The sequence below is a fragment of the Phascolarctos cinereus genome, unplaced genomic scaffold (genome assembly GCF_003287225.1).
Source record: "Phascolarctos cinereus isolate Bilbo 61053 unplaced genomic scaffold, phaCin_HiC Scaffold_726;HRSCAF=1367, whole genome shotgun sequence".
NCBI lineage: Eukaryota > Metazoa > Chordata > Mammalia > Diprotodontia > Phascolarctidae > Phascolarctos > Phascolarctos cinereus.
Genome location: NW_027556098.1, coordinates 314747124 through 314762218, shown reverse-complemented (window position 1 = coordinate 314762218; position 15095 = coordinate 314747124). Strand labels below are relative to the sequence as shown.

Genomic DNA, 15095 nt, shown 5'->3' with positions numbered 1-15095 from the left:
CCAAGGCATTATTGGGGATGTTTCCTTAGCTCAGATTTACTCTTGCCTTCTGTCTACTTCATGTACCATCTCCAGGAAGAGCCCCCTGTTTACTTGAGTACTTCTCCATCCTCTGAGATTCTTTAGGTGCAGCTGCATGTAATATATCCCACAGAGAAAAAGGGACTTGCCCAGTCACACAGCTTGTTAGGGTCAAGAGCTGGGAGGGGAGCCCAAGCCCAGGGCTTTTTTAATGCACTATTTAAAGTTAAACTTTCTGGACATTTTCCTGCCAGCTGCCTTTTTTTTTAAGCCTGATTCTAGCATGTTCATAACTTATCCATGACTCAATTCAATTCAGCAAGAATTTATTAAACATCTGTTATGTTCAAGGGACAGGGATACAGTGACAAAAGGAAAAATTGTCACAACTCTCAGGGAGTTTATAGTCGACTGAGAGGACACAGCATAGGTACAAGATAATTGTAAGAGACAGTTATGCCAACTGCAGAAGATTTCCTGGAGAGGTTCACACAGCAGCTGAACCTTAGCAGAAGCTAACAATTGATTCTAAGAGGTCAAAGTGAGGAAGGAGCACCATTGAGCATAGAGGGCTCCTTGGGCCAAGGCTTGGATGTAAGAGATGGAATTAGGAGTTTGGCAAAGAGCAGGAGGCCAGTTTGTCTCATCCCTATAAAAACCATGAAGAGAAGTATAGGAAATAAATCCAGAAAGGGAGTCCAGAGGCAGATTATGTGGGACTTTAAATGTGAAACTCAGGAGTTCATATTTTTCCTAAAGACACTAGTAGGGAGCCACTGAATATTTAGCGAGAGAGTAAGACCTATTCTTTAGGAAGATTATTTTGACAGATGTGTAAAGCTTGCATGCCTTGGAGAGGGAAGTTGAAAGGACGAGGAGTCTTGTTGAAATTTTCTGGGCTCTGAACTAGTCTGTTTAGTTAAGAGGACAGATTTGAGAGATGTTGTGGAGGTAGAATTGATGAGACTTGGTGATCTTGCCCACCTGTTATCTAGTGGAAAGAGCTCTGGGCAAGGAGTCATAAAAGATTTCCACTTATTAGTTCTGTGACCTTGGCAAGCCACAGAGCTTCACTTCCTTCAAAATGGGGCTAATATACCTGATATGTCTACCTGAGATGATTAATAAGGCAAGTGTATGAGAAAGCATCTTTCTTAGTTGTAAGACATGTAAGCTCTGAAATGGCTTAATTTGATACAAAGGAAAGGGAATTCACTGCACTTGGAGTCAGGAGGCCAAATTCCAATATCCACTTAATTACTACTTTAAAAAAAAGAGGTATTGCTGTCTCTTGTTTTTTGCTTCACTTATATTTCCCACTCTGTTTCCCCTATCCCTCCCCAAGAGCCATCCTTTATAATAATAAAAAAAATAAAAATAAAAAGTTTAGCAAAATTAACCAACATATTTTTTAAAAGTTGGACATTCCCAAAGAGAGAGGCATGTGTCTTCTGTCTCTTCTCGGGGCCAGCTTGGTTATTGGAATTTCATGACATTCACTTCTTGTTGTTGTTTTGCTGCTCTTTCTGATTATATTGTTTTCCTGCTTCTACTTGCTTCATCTTGCTCTTAACTTTGTTACCCTAGGGCGGATCACTTCTTTTTTCAAACCTCCTTTTTAAAAGTGGAGTAATACTTGCATCCTCTGAATCACAGGATCTTTTGAGAATCTGCTGAGAATGGGAATGTAAGGCCCCTTTGGATATGTGATATAAAAAGAATGTGGGAGGGAGGGAGATGGGGGGAGACCTTTATTCAAACTCTTGGTAGAGGAAGAGTGCTGCCCCCTGAGGCACCTAAGCTCTGGAGGAAGAACTCTGCATTGTAGATGAGTCCATTTACCCCTACTGCCTCCTTTTGATGGTTCTTAGTTCTCTCTTGGGTTCTTTATTCATCACTTTTTGCTCTGTTTTTGATAGTTCTGGGGCTTTGCTGTTGCGAATCCTGGCCCCTAAAGGTGAAGCAACGTGTGGCTGGGTGTGTGAGGAGAGCCCTGGGCGTGGAGGACTGTCCCAGGCCGTGAACCACTGCCCTGTCACTCTGTGGCTGAGTTGTCCCTTGTCGTGGGTCTCAGTATTCCCATCTGTCATTTGAGGAGTGGACATTCTCCACTAGGTAACACCTAGTGTTAGGTCTCTCTGACCCCAAGTACCATTGTAATTGAGGCATGGAACAAGGTTGAGAGCCCAGGACAGGACAGGCTGCTTGGGCTAATGAAGCTCCTTCTCCGTCAGTTTTACATGTCATTCAAGTAAATCAGCTCTTTCAGATTGTTTATCTTTATCTTCGATAGGGCTCAGACTCACTGGAAATGATCTGTAAAGGAGATCACACTACTTGTTACATAGGAAGTCTTCCCCCAAATCAGCTTTTCCCCTTCTTATTAATGTGCTCTTTAAAGTAACCTTACCAATAAAGACTAAAAGCTACCACTTTATGCAGATTACTAGCTCAGCATCCCATCAACCCATTCCCTTCCTTCCAGCCCTGATATTCCCTGTCCTAAGATTCCCCCTAGTTCCAAAATATCTGAGGTCCTAGCTGATATCATGACACTTCTGGGAGTCAGCTCTCTCCCTCTACCTTACAGGTCTCAGTACAGCTTGCAGTTGATAACAAAGATGTTAGTGGCACAAGCTCTAAGTCATTCATTGGTACCCAGCAGCCTCCGATGTGTGTTCTTACAAGCCCAGCCAAACAGTTCCCAGGAGCAGGTCAAAGTGCTATCCAAGGCAAAAACCCTCAAGCCTGGACTCAAGTTAATGAAGATGCTTCAAAGCAAAAACAATACTTAGGACACTGGGGCCCAGATGATCCAGCTGGTCCCACTGGGCAGAAGCCTTCAACACCCAGGGCTTTGTCACCCTCCAACAGTACAGGAATACCGACAGACAAATCAGCAGAAGAAAAACCTTTGTTATTACATGTCTTGTTGATGGTGCCTGATGGAAAAGATTTTGTTACTGGAACATCTGAAAAGCGGCAAACATGCAACATATATTTAAACTGTAAACTCTTTAGTACAGAGGAGGTAACAAGATCTGCTGTCATATGGGGCACAACACAGCCAGCCTTTAACTTCACCCAGGTAAACATTCCATTCATCATTCAGTAACCATATTAAATACTCTCTCTGTGCAGTTTCCACTGTATTCCTCCAGTAACCTAGCATCATGTGGACATGACCCTAGCTTCTTAAAGGCTCTCCCAGTACAGTACAAATTCTGGTAGGTTTTATCAGACTGGAGATATTCTGACCTCAGTCCCGAGAATGGACTGTTTCTGTTGTCTTAGGACCAACTGAATTAAGTGTTGAAAAGTGTGATACTAAAGGGTTGGCTAACCCAAACACCAGCCCTCTTACCACCATCCCACACTGTCATTCTCTAAATTACAAGTTGAGTTTAACTAAAAGGGAGGAAAAAGAAGAAACAATTCCAGAAAGATAAGGTGACACAATATTTTGAATCTGAACCAGGTGAATTTGGTTTTGAATCTACAGTTTAGTATTGAGTTCCTGACTCCCCAGTCCAGTGTTCTTTCTACTATGAACCGCTGAATTCCTGCATATTTGTTCTCACATATTCTTTGACAACATTCTCCAATAGGTAACACCTGTCTCTTTGACCCCCAAGTACCTGGAAAGACTCAAGAACAACGTAATGGTAATTGAGGCATGGAACAAGGTTCGGAGCCCAGGACAGGACAAGCTGCTGGGGCTGGTGAAGCTTCCTCTCCATCAGTTTTACATGTCATTCAAGTAAATCAACTTTTTCAGATTTTTTTTTTAATTTTTGTCTTCCATGAAGCTCAAACTTAATGGGAATGATTTGCAAAGGAGAACAAGACCAAACTGTTTTTCTTTTTTTAATTAATTAATTAATTAGTTTTATTTATTTATTTTGAATTATCAATAATCATTTCCATAAGCTTTTGAGTTTTAAATTTTTCTCCCCCTCCCTTTTTCTCCCTCCCCAAGACAGCGCGCAGTGTGATGTTATAAGGGAGAATTAAACCAATAGGAGGAACTAAGAAAGAGAAGACAAAACAAGAAAAAACAGAGCAAATAGTCTGCTTCGATCTGCATTCAGACTCCATAGTTCTTTATCTGAATGTGGATAGCATTTTCTATCATGAGACTTTTGGAGATGTCTTAGATCCTTGCATTGTTTTTGGTGGGGGGGGTTGTTTTGTTTTTTTGTGAGGCAGTTCGGGATTAAGTGACTTGCCAAGAGTCACACAGCTAGTGAGTGTTATATGTCTGAGGCCGATTTGAACTCAGGTCCTCCTGACTACAGGACTGGTGCTCTATCCACTGCGCCACCTAGCTGCTCCATCAGGCTACTTTTCACCTAAGAAGTCTTTCCCCCAGATCAACTTCTCCCCTTCTCACTGATGTGCTCTTTAAAGTAGTCTTTAACAGTTACCAGCCCAACAACCTTTCAAGCATTATACCATTATACAGACAAAGTGAAACTCAGATAAAGTGGCTTGCCTCAAGTCACTGATACAGCCAGGACTCATTCCCAGGTCTTGCGATTGTAAGATGCTTAGTGCTTTTTTCAGGACGCAATACTTACTCCCAGTTACCTAGAAAGACTCCAGATGTTGGCTTTACAGCTAGCTAGAACAAAACCTGAGAGATTGCCTTGTAGCCAAGGACAGAAGCTAGGAGCTTAGCAGCACCCAAGTTGAGATGCCAACTCCTCTCTCCACCAGATCCCTTCACTAATGTATGCCTCAGCTCCTCCTCTATAGAATGTAGAGTGGGGAGTGGGGAGGTCCTCCCAGGGGAAAAGTACTAGTGACAACCTTGAAAGCTACATGTTGAATTTTTATAGACTTAAATACAAGAGAAAGCTTTATATAAGAGATTTGTAGCTTTATGTAAAGTCTTATTTTTCAGTTCTTTGTACATGGAAATGATATTTTATTTGGTTAAGAATAAAAATAAATTTTAAATAAGACCTCAATAACTCTATAAAAATTGGAGCTACTAAAAAAAGAAAAACTCTGGATTTGGAGTCAAAGAAAAGGCCTGAGTTTGAATCCTCCCCCTGACACTTAGTGTCTTTGTGACCTTGATCAAGTCTCTTCATGTTCCAGGACCTTGGTTTCCACCTCTGTAAAATGAGGGCTTCTGTGGTTCCCTTCTAGCACTAAACCCATGATCCTATAACAAAACTATCTCTGAGACTTCTTCTAGTTCTAAATCTAATAATGCTAAATAAAAATGCAAACAAGTTCACTGACTTGCCCCCAGGTTATGCTGTTGCTGACTACCAGAGCCAAGGTTTGAAACCAAATCATCTCGGGTGTTTCCCCTGTACCATGCTGTATTTGGTGGGGAGATTAGCTACTGTTAGGAACTTCAGTTTCTTTAGTTAGTGTTACTTTCACAAGAGCAGACATTCTTGTCAAACCAGAGATAAATAAGAAATATGACAACTATATATCCTAGAGAAAACAGTGATTAATGATCACTATAAGCTAACTCCTAGTTTCTGCCCTCTTCAGAGACTCCAAGATTTCTCACCTACTCCTTGAAGCTCAGTACCCAGTGGTTGCAGTTGACAGCTACACACCTGTGATAGATGTATTCACAGGACATCAGAATGGAAGCCTTCGGGTATTTTTAGCTATGGGCTCTGCTAATCAGATAACAGCCCTGCAGAGGTTGAAGAATGAAGATGGACCAGTCCCTTCCTACAACACCAGGCCTACTCATTTTCTGGACCAGCCACCTACATCTCTTGTTATGGTAGTAGCCAGCTACTTTAATGGGGAAGTTAAACACAGTGAATGAGTACCATAATCCCCTTTTTTCAGTACTATTTCAAACTAAAGCCCACTTTGATAAGCCATGAACCTGTTTCTTGGTATAATAGCTATGAAATAATAATAGTAAAAATGAATCTTTTCTATATGCAGTTTGCCACAATCTTATGCTATAGGTTGTTCAAGATTATCATCCCAATTTTAAAGATGAGAAACTGAGGCTCAGAAACTTTGTGACTTATAAGCCAGATTCTAAACCCAGTGTCATAAATCGAAGTCCATTTCTTTCCTCTCTACTATCTAATTCAGAATACTTCAATAGCATTTCATGGTGGTTTTTTTTTCTTATAAGAAATTTCACATCCATTATCCCATTCAATTCTCATAATTAGTTCCATGAGAGAGATCAGGCAGAAAAATTCTGTCGCCATAAATTCTCTGTCCTCCCATTTAATGACTTCTATTTCTATACCATTCTATGTAAGACTTTCTATTTACCTCATTTTAACCTCGTAATCACACTGTAAGATAGGTAGTTCAAGTGTTTTCCCCATTTTACAGCTGAGAAAACCAAAACTCAGAATGATTAGCTGATTCAGCAGAAGTAAAGCTTAGTCAGTAGAAAAAGCTGGGATGAAAACACAAGTCCTCAGACTCCAAGTCGGATCTTCTTTCTGCTTCATTACATTACCCAAGTAGAAGAACAAAGCTAGCACTCATGTTTACCAGGTCTGTGATCAGTGAATTAGACCATCATTATGTCTCTCTCGTGACTTTGAGTGGACCTCTAGTACCTTGAATGCTTGAAATTTGTATGATGACTGCAGCAGGTGTCCATAAATTATAATGCTTAACTCCCTCTCCTAATTAGTAAAATGACACATAACCCAACAGAAACTTGTGCTGCTGACAGGTGAAACCTACAGATAGGATCCCCTTTTGTTTTATTGGGATATTGTTACCTTAATTGTATTGTTTTACATGCTAGAATCTTGGTCAAAATCTTAAGATCACTCGGTTTAAACCATGCCCTGATTCAGTAATTCCCTTACAAGTCATTAGCCAACCTCTACTTGAAGACTTCCTACAGATAAGAGCTCAATGAGACAGTGTATTCCTCTTTTGAATAATGCTGATTATTAAGAAGTTCTCCCTAATATTGACTGCAGTCTGCTTCCTATAACTCTCCTCTTCCCAGCTGGTCCTGGTCACAACCTAACTAAATTTTTGTGTAAAGCATTATCACAGCTTGGCTGCAAGGTGATCAGTTTTTTGGTCAAGAGCAACTCTAGGAGGCCCATCTAAATAAAAGAGAGCTTATTGTGGGTGTCAATGGAGGGAGTACTGTCACACACACAAAATCATATGTCCTTCAAGTGTTTTGAGTTATAAATGTTTTCATTCACATTTTTGTAACACTTTGAGGTTTACAGATAAATTCCTAACATTAGTTTTTGAGATCAGTGGTATACTGTTTTCACTTCATTTTGTAGCTGAGAAACATAGACTAAGAGAGGGAAAGTGAATTAGTTCATTCATTGTTAACAAAGCTAACAGGCACTGAAGCTAGGATGAGAATACTTATCTCTAATCTAAGTCATGCACTTCTGCTATACTGCATCATTTATTTTTGGTTTTTTGTTGGGGTTTTTTTTGGGGGGGGTTAGGCAATGGGGTTAAGTGACTTGCCCAGGGTCACACAGCTAGTATACTGCATCATTTATTACATGAAGGTCTTTGCTTCATGCTGAGTATAATAGAAATATAAATATGATATGGGCCCTACATAAGGGTCTTAGAGTGTAGAAGAGTATCTAGATAAGGAAGGGTACAAGTATATATAACAGAACGTATTGCCTAAGTAAACATAAAATAGGTGCATGCAAAGCGTTATGGTGTTTCACAAGAAGGAAAGGAAGGTGGCATTTGAGGCACTTAAAGGATGGGTTTGGCAAGTGAGTATTTCCCCAGCCAATTTTAGTTAATTCTATATCTTATTTTCCACAAGGTTACATTAATTGCCCAGCATAAATCTTGGTTAGATTCTTATAGGGCTCTTGCCTTTTTTTCATCACCACATTCTCTCCAGCACTTCTGCTATCTCAAAAAGCTTTGATTGCTTTGGAAGCAAATGTCAGGAGTCTTACCAGTCATGATAGGTTTTATAATCCATCCTTCCCCTAGAAATTACATAGGCACTTAACTAAGTCAATATACTTCCTCTGCTCAAAATGTGTGTCTTTACATGAAAAACAAAGTGCCTATTTTTGTTGTTGTTGTTGCTGTGAATTACCCTTTTTTCTTCATATGTTTTCAATCCGTGGTTCTTATAGCATTAGAAAAAACAAGATGGTTGTTTAAGTTATTTTTCTCATCCTATAAGAATGTTTCTGTTTCTCCTTAGCAGAGAGATGGTCAGGGAGATGGACTGATAGAGCACCAATTTGAGATCCATGTGGACAAAGTTAAAGGACTCATCCCGCTCCAGTCGACAGTCTGGGGAGAAGCAGACTGTTACGTTCAATACTGCTTTCCTGTTCAAGACTCAAAGGACAGTACATTAAAAGGAACTAAGTTACCTGAAAGTGGTAAGTGTGGTGTATCGTACAAACTTTTCCTCATTCATTCTCTAGTTTAAATGTCTTTGTGTAAGTATCTCCATTCTGTGGTATGGGGGCTTGAAGATGAGGCAGGATTTCAGAGATGCAAAAGAAATGGAATAAGACAAATGCTCGATAACATAGAATATAATAAATGTCCTGACTTAGATATAATAATTTCCAAAGTGCCATGGAGTTCAGAGAAAGGGAAAATTACTTTCATTTTGAAAAATGAGAGATAGCTTTTTAGAAGAGATAACAGGTGAACTTTCATTACTCAGATTTGCTTAGAGGCAAAATGACTGTCTTAGAGCCTTGCATCCAACCTCAAAACAAAATATTATGCCTTTATTTTCACTCCTACTGTGACAAATACAGAGGAATTTTTTTTAAAAGACTTTACATTCAGATGTTGATGTTCTAGTGTTAGGAAGGAGGGAGAGTGACCTATGGGCTGATAGATAAGTGCCACTGGATTGCATGATAAATTTGGATAGAGTGAATCTCAAAAGAGGAGAGGTTTCTGAGTGATGGCATTTAACTTTCTTCTCTTGAGCTCCAGATATGATTATTTACCACGTCAGCTACATAATTTAATATGCTTTATAGCTTGCCATAGAATGTTAGACTTGAAGGGCCATAAAGAAAGAATATCAGAGTTATAAACAACCTTCAAACTTAAAATGTCAGTGCTAGAAAGGACAGAATGTCAGAGCTAGAAGAGATGTTAAAATTTAGAATATTAATACAAGGCAGGACCTTAGAGATCTTGAAGTCGAGCCTCCTCATTTTACAGAGGACCCACAGAGGTGCAGTGGCTTGATAAGAATTACCATTATTCATTGTCTCCCTCCCCATAGGACCTGGCCTGGAGCTGCCATGTATTTGGTATTCCCAAAAGAGTTATTCAGCTGTATCACATTGAATTCTTCTTCTTTTCCAAAGGAATTACTCTAAAGCCTTTTCGTTCAGCAACCACACTGTGCGTCCCTGACCCTATCTTCAACCACAAATACCTTCATTCCCTCTTGCTTCCACCGGAAGTCCCAGTGCAGAGACTTTTGCTCAGTGCCTTCTCAGTGTGCGGGCTGGTACCTGGAGGAGGAGTCCAGTTTGAAATCTGGTGCAGGTAATAATAATAATAATAATTCACCTTGCTATCACACCTCACAACAACCTTATGGGCGATTACTGTGTTATGAATCCCATTTTACAGAAGAGGAAACTATGGCTCAGAGATTAAATGGCTACTAAAGGTTATAAAACTTGTAAGTGGCAGAGACATGCCCCAAACTCAGGTCCATTATAACTACAGTACAGAAACATGTTTTCCTTGTTCCTGGGAGGATACCTCAGAATTCTTATCTTAGAAAAGAATGAAAATAGTCATCATCATTATCTCACATTTATTTTTATGGTTACAGACTTCCAACAAAGGGCCCCTCCAGTTATTCTTCTCGTTCTGGAAGTGACTATGATTTCCCAGATATTATACCAAGAGTCTAAAGTTGACATTCTGTCAAAATGAAAGGGCTTCAAATAGTCACAGTGACAGAATATGTGTCTTTGAAATAAGAACCAACCTGGTTAGCTAAGTGTGATGAGATTTCTCATAATAGGATTGGTGTCACAGGATAAATTTTTCAACCATAGTAAGAAGACCATCAATCTGCTGAAGCATGAAGGTTTTGTGACCTGCATTGATTCAATTCATTGTACATTTATTACGTGCCAGGCTCCGTGCGAAGCACTGGGGATGCAAAAAGAGGTAAAAGACAGTCCTGCCGTCATAGAGCTTAAACTCTAATGGGAGTCAAGACAACATGCAAACAAATTTGTACAAAGCAAGCTATGTACAGGATAAATTGGAAATAATTAACAGAGGGAAGGCCGCAGAATTAAGAAGGATTGGGGAAGTCTTTCTGTAGGAGGTGGGATTTTAGTTGCAACTGAAAGGAAGCCAGGGAAGTCAGTCGTTAGAGTGGAGGAGAAAGAGCATTCCAGGCATGGGGGACAGCCAGACAAAGTGCTCGGAGCCAAGAGATGGAGTATCCTGTTCATGGAACAGTTAGGAGGCCAGTGTCCCTGGATCAAAGAGTACGTATTGGATTGTAAAGTATAAGAAGACTGGAAAGGCAGGAGGGAGCTAGAGTATGAAGAACAGAGCGTTTTGATTTGCTCCTAGAAGCAAGAGAAAGCCATTGGAGTCTGTTGAAGGGTAATATGTTCAGATTTCATTTTAAGGAAATCACTTAAGTGTATAAATGGAGAAGAGATGGGAATGAGGAGAGACTTGAGGCAGGAAGTCCCACCAGAATGCTGTTGTTGTAATCCAAGTATAAGGTGATGAGGAGTAGCTCATAGAAGTGAGTAGGTTGAGGAAATAACAAATAATTATGAGGTTAAGTTGAAAAAACTTGGGGTATTTACCCTCAAGAAGAGAAGACATTTATTATAAAAATATCATAAGAATGGAGTTACAGGTCCCAGAGGGGAGAACTAGTACCAGTTAGTGAAAGTTGAAAAAATAAGTTGCCAGGAGACAAAGCGAGTTTCCCATTTATTGGAGGTCTTCAGACAGTCTGGATGACCACTTCTCAGAGGACATTCTGTTTTCAGAGGTGCTTAGTACAAAAGGTAGGCAAAGATGAATAATACCATCTCTTTCCTCACAGGGTTTACAGTCACAGGTAAGGATATATTTGTATACTAATAAAGTTGATTATGGTATAAGTACTTGAGAGATACACAGAGCTACAACTTTATCATGATCGAAACAATCCCTAAGTTTTTAATACTTTATATTTCTATAATACTTTATATTTTTAAAGCCCTCCATTTTAACTCATTTTAAGCTAGCAACATATTTCTGAAACAATCAGCAGGCATTTATTAAATATCTACTATGTGCCATGTACTGTGCCAGCCATTGGCAATACAAATACAAAGAATGAAACCATTTCTGCTCACAAAGCTTTCATTCCAACAGTCTTAATAGACCTGTAGGGGGCTGCCTCATAGGTAATAAGAGCTCCACGTCAACAGATATATTCAGATAGGACCGAGAGAACCACTTTAGGATTTTTCAAGTTGGTTTCGGACTGGATAACCATTGAAGTTCCTTATAACTCTGAATTGTTTGTAAATTTTTCCTGAGAATAGTTTCTCTTTAGCATCTTAAATACCTGTATAACAGTGTGGCAAACACTTTCTTGTATAGGCTAGCTCTGGTCCTGATTTTGCCATTTTTTGGTAGAATACAAAATAGTCGAGGCCATGTTTTTCCTTGAGTTACAGAAATATATACACCCTATATCATAGAAGAAGTATAAACCATTAGATCTGAAAGGGACCTTAGAGTGTAGAACATTAGCACTAATAGGGAAATTAGAATGCTGCATGTTAAGAGTTGGAAGAGACATAGAACAGAGAATGTTAGAGCAAAAATGAACATTAAAGCACACTCAGTCCTTATTTAGCAGAAGAGTAAGCTGAGGCCAGGTGTAGAAAGGGAATGTGACTTATCAAGGTCATGCAACAAGTTAATGGCAGATAACTAAACTAAAACCCAGTTTTGTGATTGTCCCATCACAGCCCATTGTTGAGCCCATTATTAACTTAAAACCCATTTATAAGCTATGACTTATAAAGTCTACCTTATTCCATTACATTCATATACCACAACTTGTTCAGCCATTCCCCGTTTGATGAACACCGCCTCAGTTTCCAATTCTTTTCCACCGCAAAAAGACCTTCTGTAAATATTTTTGTACATGTGGGTCCTTTTCATCTTTCTTTGATTTCTTTGGGATATAGACCCGATAGTAGCAACACTAGGTCAAAGACCCAGTTTAATGACTTTTGGGACATAGTGCCAAATTACCTCCTAGAATTTCTGGGCCATTTCACAAGCTTACCAGCATTGCATTAATGTACCTGGTTTTTCCAAAACCTCTCCAGCATGTTTCATTTTGCTCCAGTCTGACTCATATCAGTTTATTTTACCAAAGAGGGGAAAAAAAAACCTTTTCATTGTATTTAGGATCAGATCTATTGGAGTAATGTATTATAATATTTCATGTAATTTGTAAGAAAAGTGTATCCCAAACCAACATAATGACATTATGCAGTAAGAGCTCTCTGTAACAGATATAATATGTTACACATACTCAAGAGTAATGTAGGCAATTATTTGTAGCTTGGAGTTTATGTGTAAATTGTTACAGGTCACAACAGAATTTATCTTAAAGAAGCAAACTTAAATACTCATTTGTGGTATTAACAAGATGACATCACACAGTTTCAACGACACTCAGATGTGAGACCTTAACAGTTGCAAATCTATAAACAAGTGACTTTAGTTTCTTATTGCTACATTCTTGGAGCAAACAGCTCTATATTCTCTCAAGTAGCACATATATAATAGAACTTGCTACAATTTGAGGCCTTAATTTCTTTTTTTGTCATGGATCCCTTTGGTCGTCTGGTAAAGCTTATGAACTCCTCAGAAAAATGTTTTTAAGAGCATTAAAAAAATACATAGGATTACAAAAGAAACCAGTTATATTGATATATAGTTATCAAAATATTTGAAAAACAAGTTCATGGAGCCCAGATTAAAAACCCCTGTTCTGGATCATGATAGTTATTTGTGTATATGACATCCCCTTCTTTTTTTTTTTTTGCTGTAAATTCCTGAGGTCAAGGACTATGTCCTGTTTTAATCTTTTTATCTCTAGCATTTTTGTACATTGTACAAAATATCCTTTGTATATTTTATGTGCTCAAGAAATGTTTGTTGAAGTTTTAAATTGTTCATGTTGCCCAAGTTAATTCAGTAATTCAGTCATCTACTTGTTGTCGTTCCCATTATATTACTATAGATAACAAGTGTATATTTGTATTATTGAATTCCTTTGTCTTGAATTTGGTGAAGGTCCTTGAATCTTCTTTGATCAGTAATCCTACAGTAAAATGCTCAATAAACATTTATTAATCACATTCTGTGTACAGTTTCCCTTTGTGGCACTGAATAATAAGGTATTGACATAGGAAAAGGCAGGGCAAGAACAGAAGAAAGGGAAGTAGTAGTCCAATTTGACTGAGACAAAAAAAGGAAGAAACGTTTGAAGAAGGAGGAAGACATCTTGAAATAGGAGGTTAAAGGAAGATTGTGGCAGGCCTAGAATGCCAGATCAGGAATTTATACTTTTTTTAATGCGTTGGGAAACAAAGGTTTTTTTGTTCAGGAGAGTGATGACAGAGTCATGCATTACAACAGTTACTTGGCTATCAAGGGGACCATGGATTAATTAGAGGACATGAGACTAAAGACATAAAGACTATGATATTTGTTGTCTTGATAGTAGCCAAAATGAACAGATTTAACAGTTAACCAAACTTGAATCTTACATGATCAAAATGATAACATAGATACATTCCTTCTGAAGTTCTGTATTTATTTACTTACAGGTACTATTACCCCAACGTCAGAGAACAGATGGTTGCCAGAGGCTCATTGCCATTGTCCCGACTGTGTGCCGTGGTGACCATGCAGCATCACAAGAATGTGGGACTACAGACCTTTAACCTGCCTTTATTCCCCAGATCAGAAAACAAGAATGAATTCCAGACCCAGATAGCAGGTAATTGAAAAAGAGTTTTGTATTTCCTTTCAAAGGTAGTATTTGTTTTTGGTTTGTTTCTCTTTTTTTTTTTAACCCTTCTTCCTCTCAGTGTAGTTCTCAGTTTATCTGACTTAAATTTCTTGCTATTTTAATAAGTTTCTATTAAGATATCAAGATTTCAAAGTTAGAAAGGACTTATAACTCCTTCTCAAATCATTGGTTACCTTCTCAGCATCCTCAATAAGTGTTTTTTTTTCTGTCTGAACAACTTTAGTCATGAGGAGACTTTCCAAGACTGCCCATTATATTTTCATACAGCTCTGATTTTCAGAAAGTTTTTCATTAAATTAAACAGAAATGTCACTTTTATGACTTATGCTCCTTGCTCCTGGTTCTGCGTTTTGGAGCCAAGCAAAACATGTTTAATCTTTTTTATATATATAATAATAGTAGTAGATAGGCTTTATATAGTGCTGTTATCTCATTTTATGTTCTAGCAACCCTGGGTGATAGGCACTTCCCATTTTACAGATGAAGAAACTGAGCCAGACCTGTGTTAAGTGACTTGCCTCTTGTCACACAGTGAGTGTCTGAGGCAGGATTTGAACTCATATCTTCCTGACACCAAGTCCAGGGCTCTGGCCACCTAACTGCCTCATGAAAGCACTTTATTTTTTTTTTAATGGTAGAATGATTAGATTCTTTTTTTTTTAATTAATTTATTTTGATGTATCAGCAATCACTTCCGTAAGCTTTTGAGTTTTTAATTTTTTCCCCCTCCCTCCCTATCTCTTTTCCCAAGATGGCATGCAATCTAATATAGGCTATACATATATATTCTTATTAAATATATTTTCATATTAGTGATGTTGTAAGTAAGAATTAGAACTAATAGGAGGAACCATCAGAAGGAGGAAACAAAACACAACAAAAGAAAAAAAATAGCAAGTAATATGCTTTGATCTGCATTCGTACTCCATAGTTCTTTCTTTGGATGTGGATAGCATTTTCCATCATGATGAAAGCACTTTAGACTGGATTTCAGCCAGTCTTTGACTTTTCTGCAGAG

General features: G+C 38.5%; 1 protein-coding gene across 1 annotated transcript in view; it reads left to right on the top strand.

Annotated features, from left to right (window-relative positions):
- Nucleotides 1-15095, top strand: part of C2CD3 (C2 domain containing 3 centriole elongation regulator) — a 152607-nt gene that overhangs the window by 69951 nt on the left and 67561 nt on the right. Inside the window, 6 exon segments of the mRNA XM_020989582.2 lie at nucleotides 2612-3109; nucleotides 3630-3781; nucleotides 5539-5782; nucleotides 8204-8387; nucleotides 9345-9528; nucleotides 13872-14044. Of these exon segments, the coding sequence (XP_020845241.1) occupies nucleotides 2612-3109; nucleotides 3630-3781; nucleotides 5539-5782; nucleotides 8204-8387; nucleotides 9345-9528; nucleotides 13872-14044 (1435 nt within the window).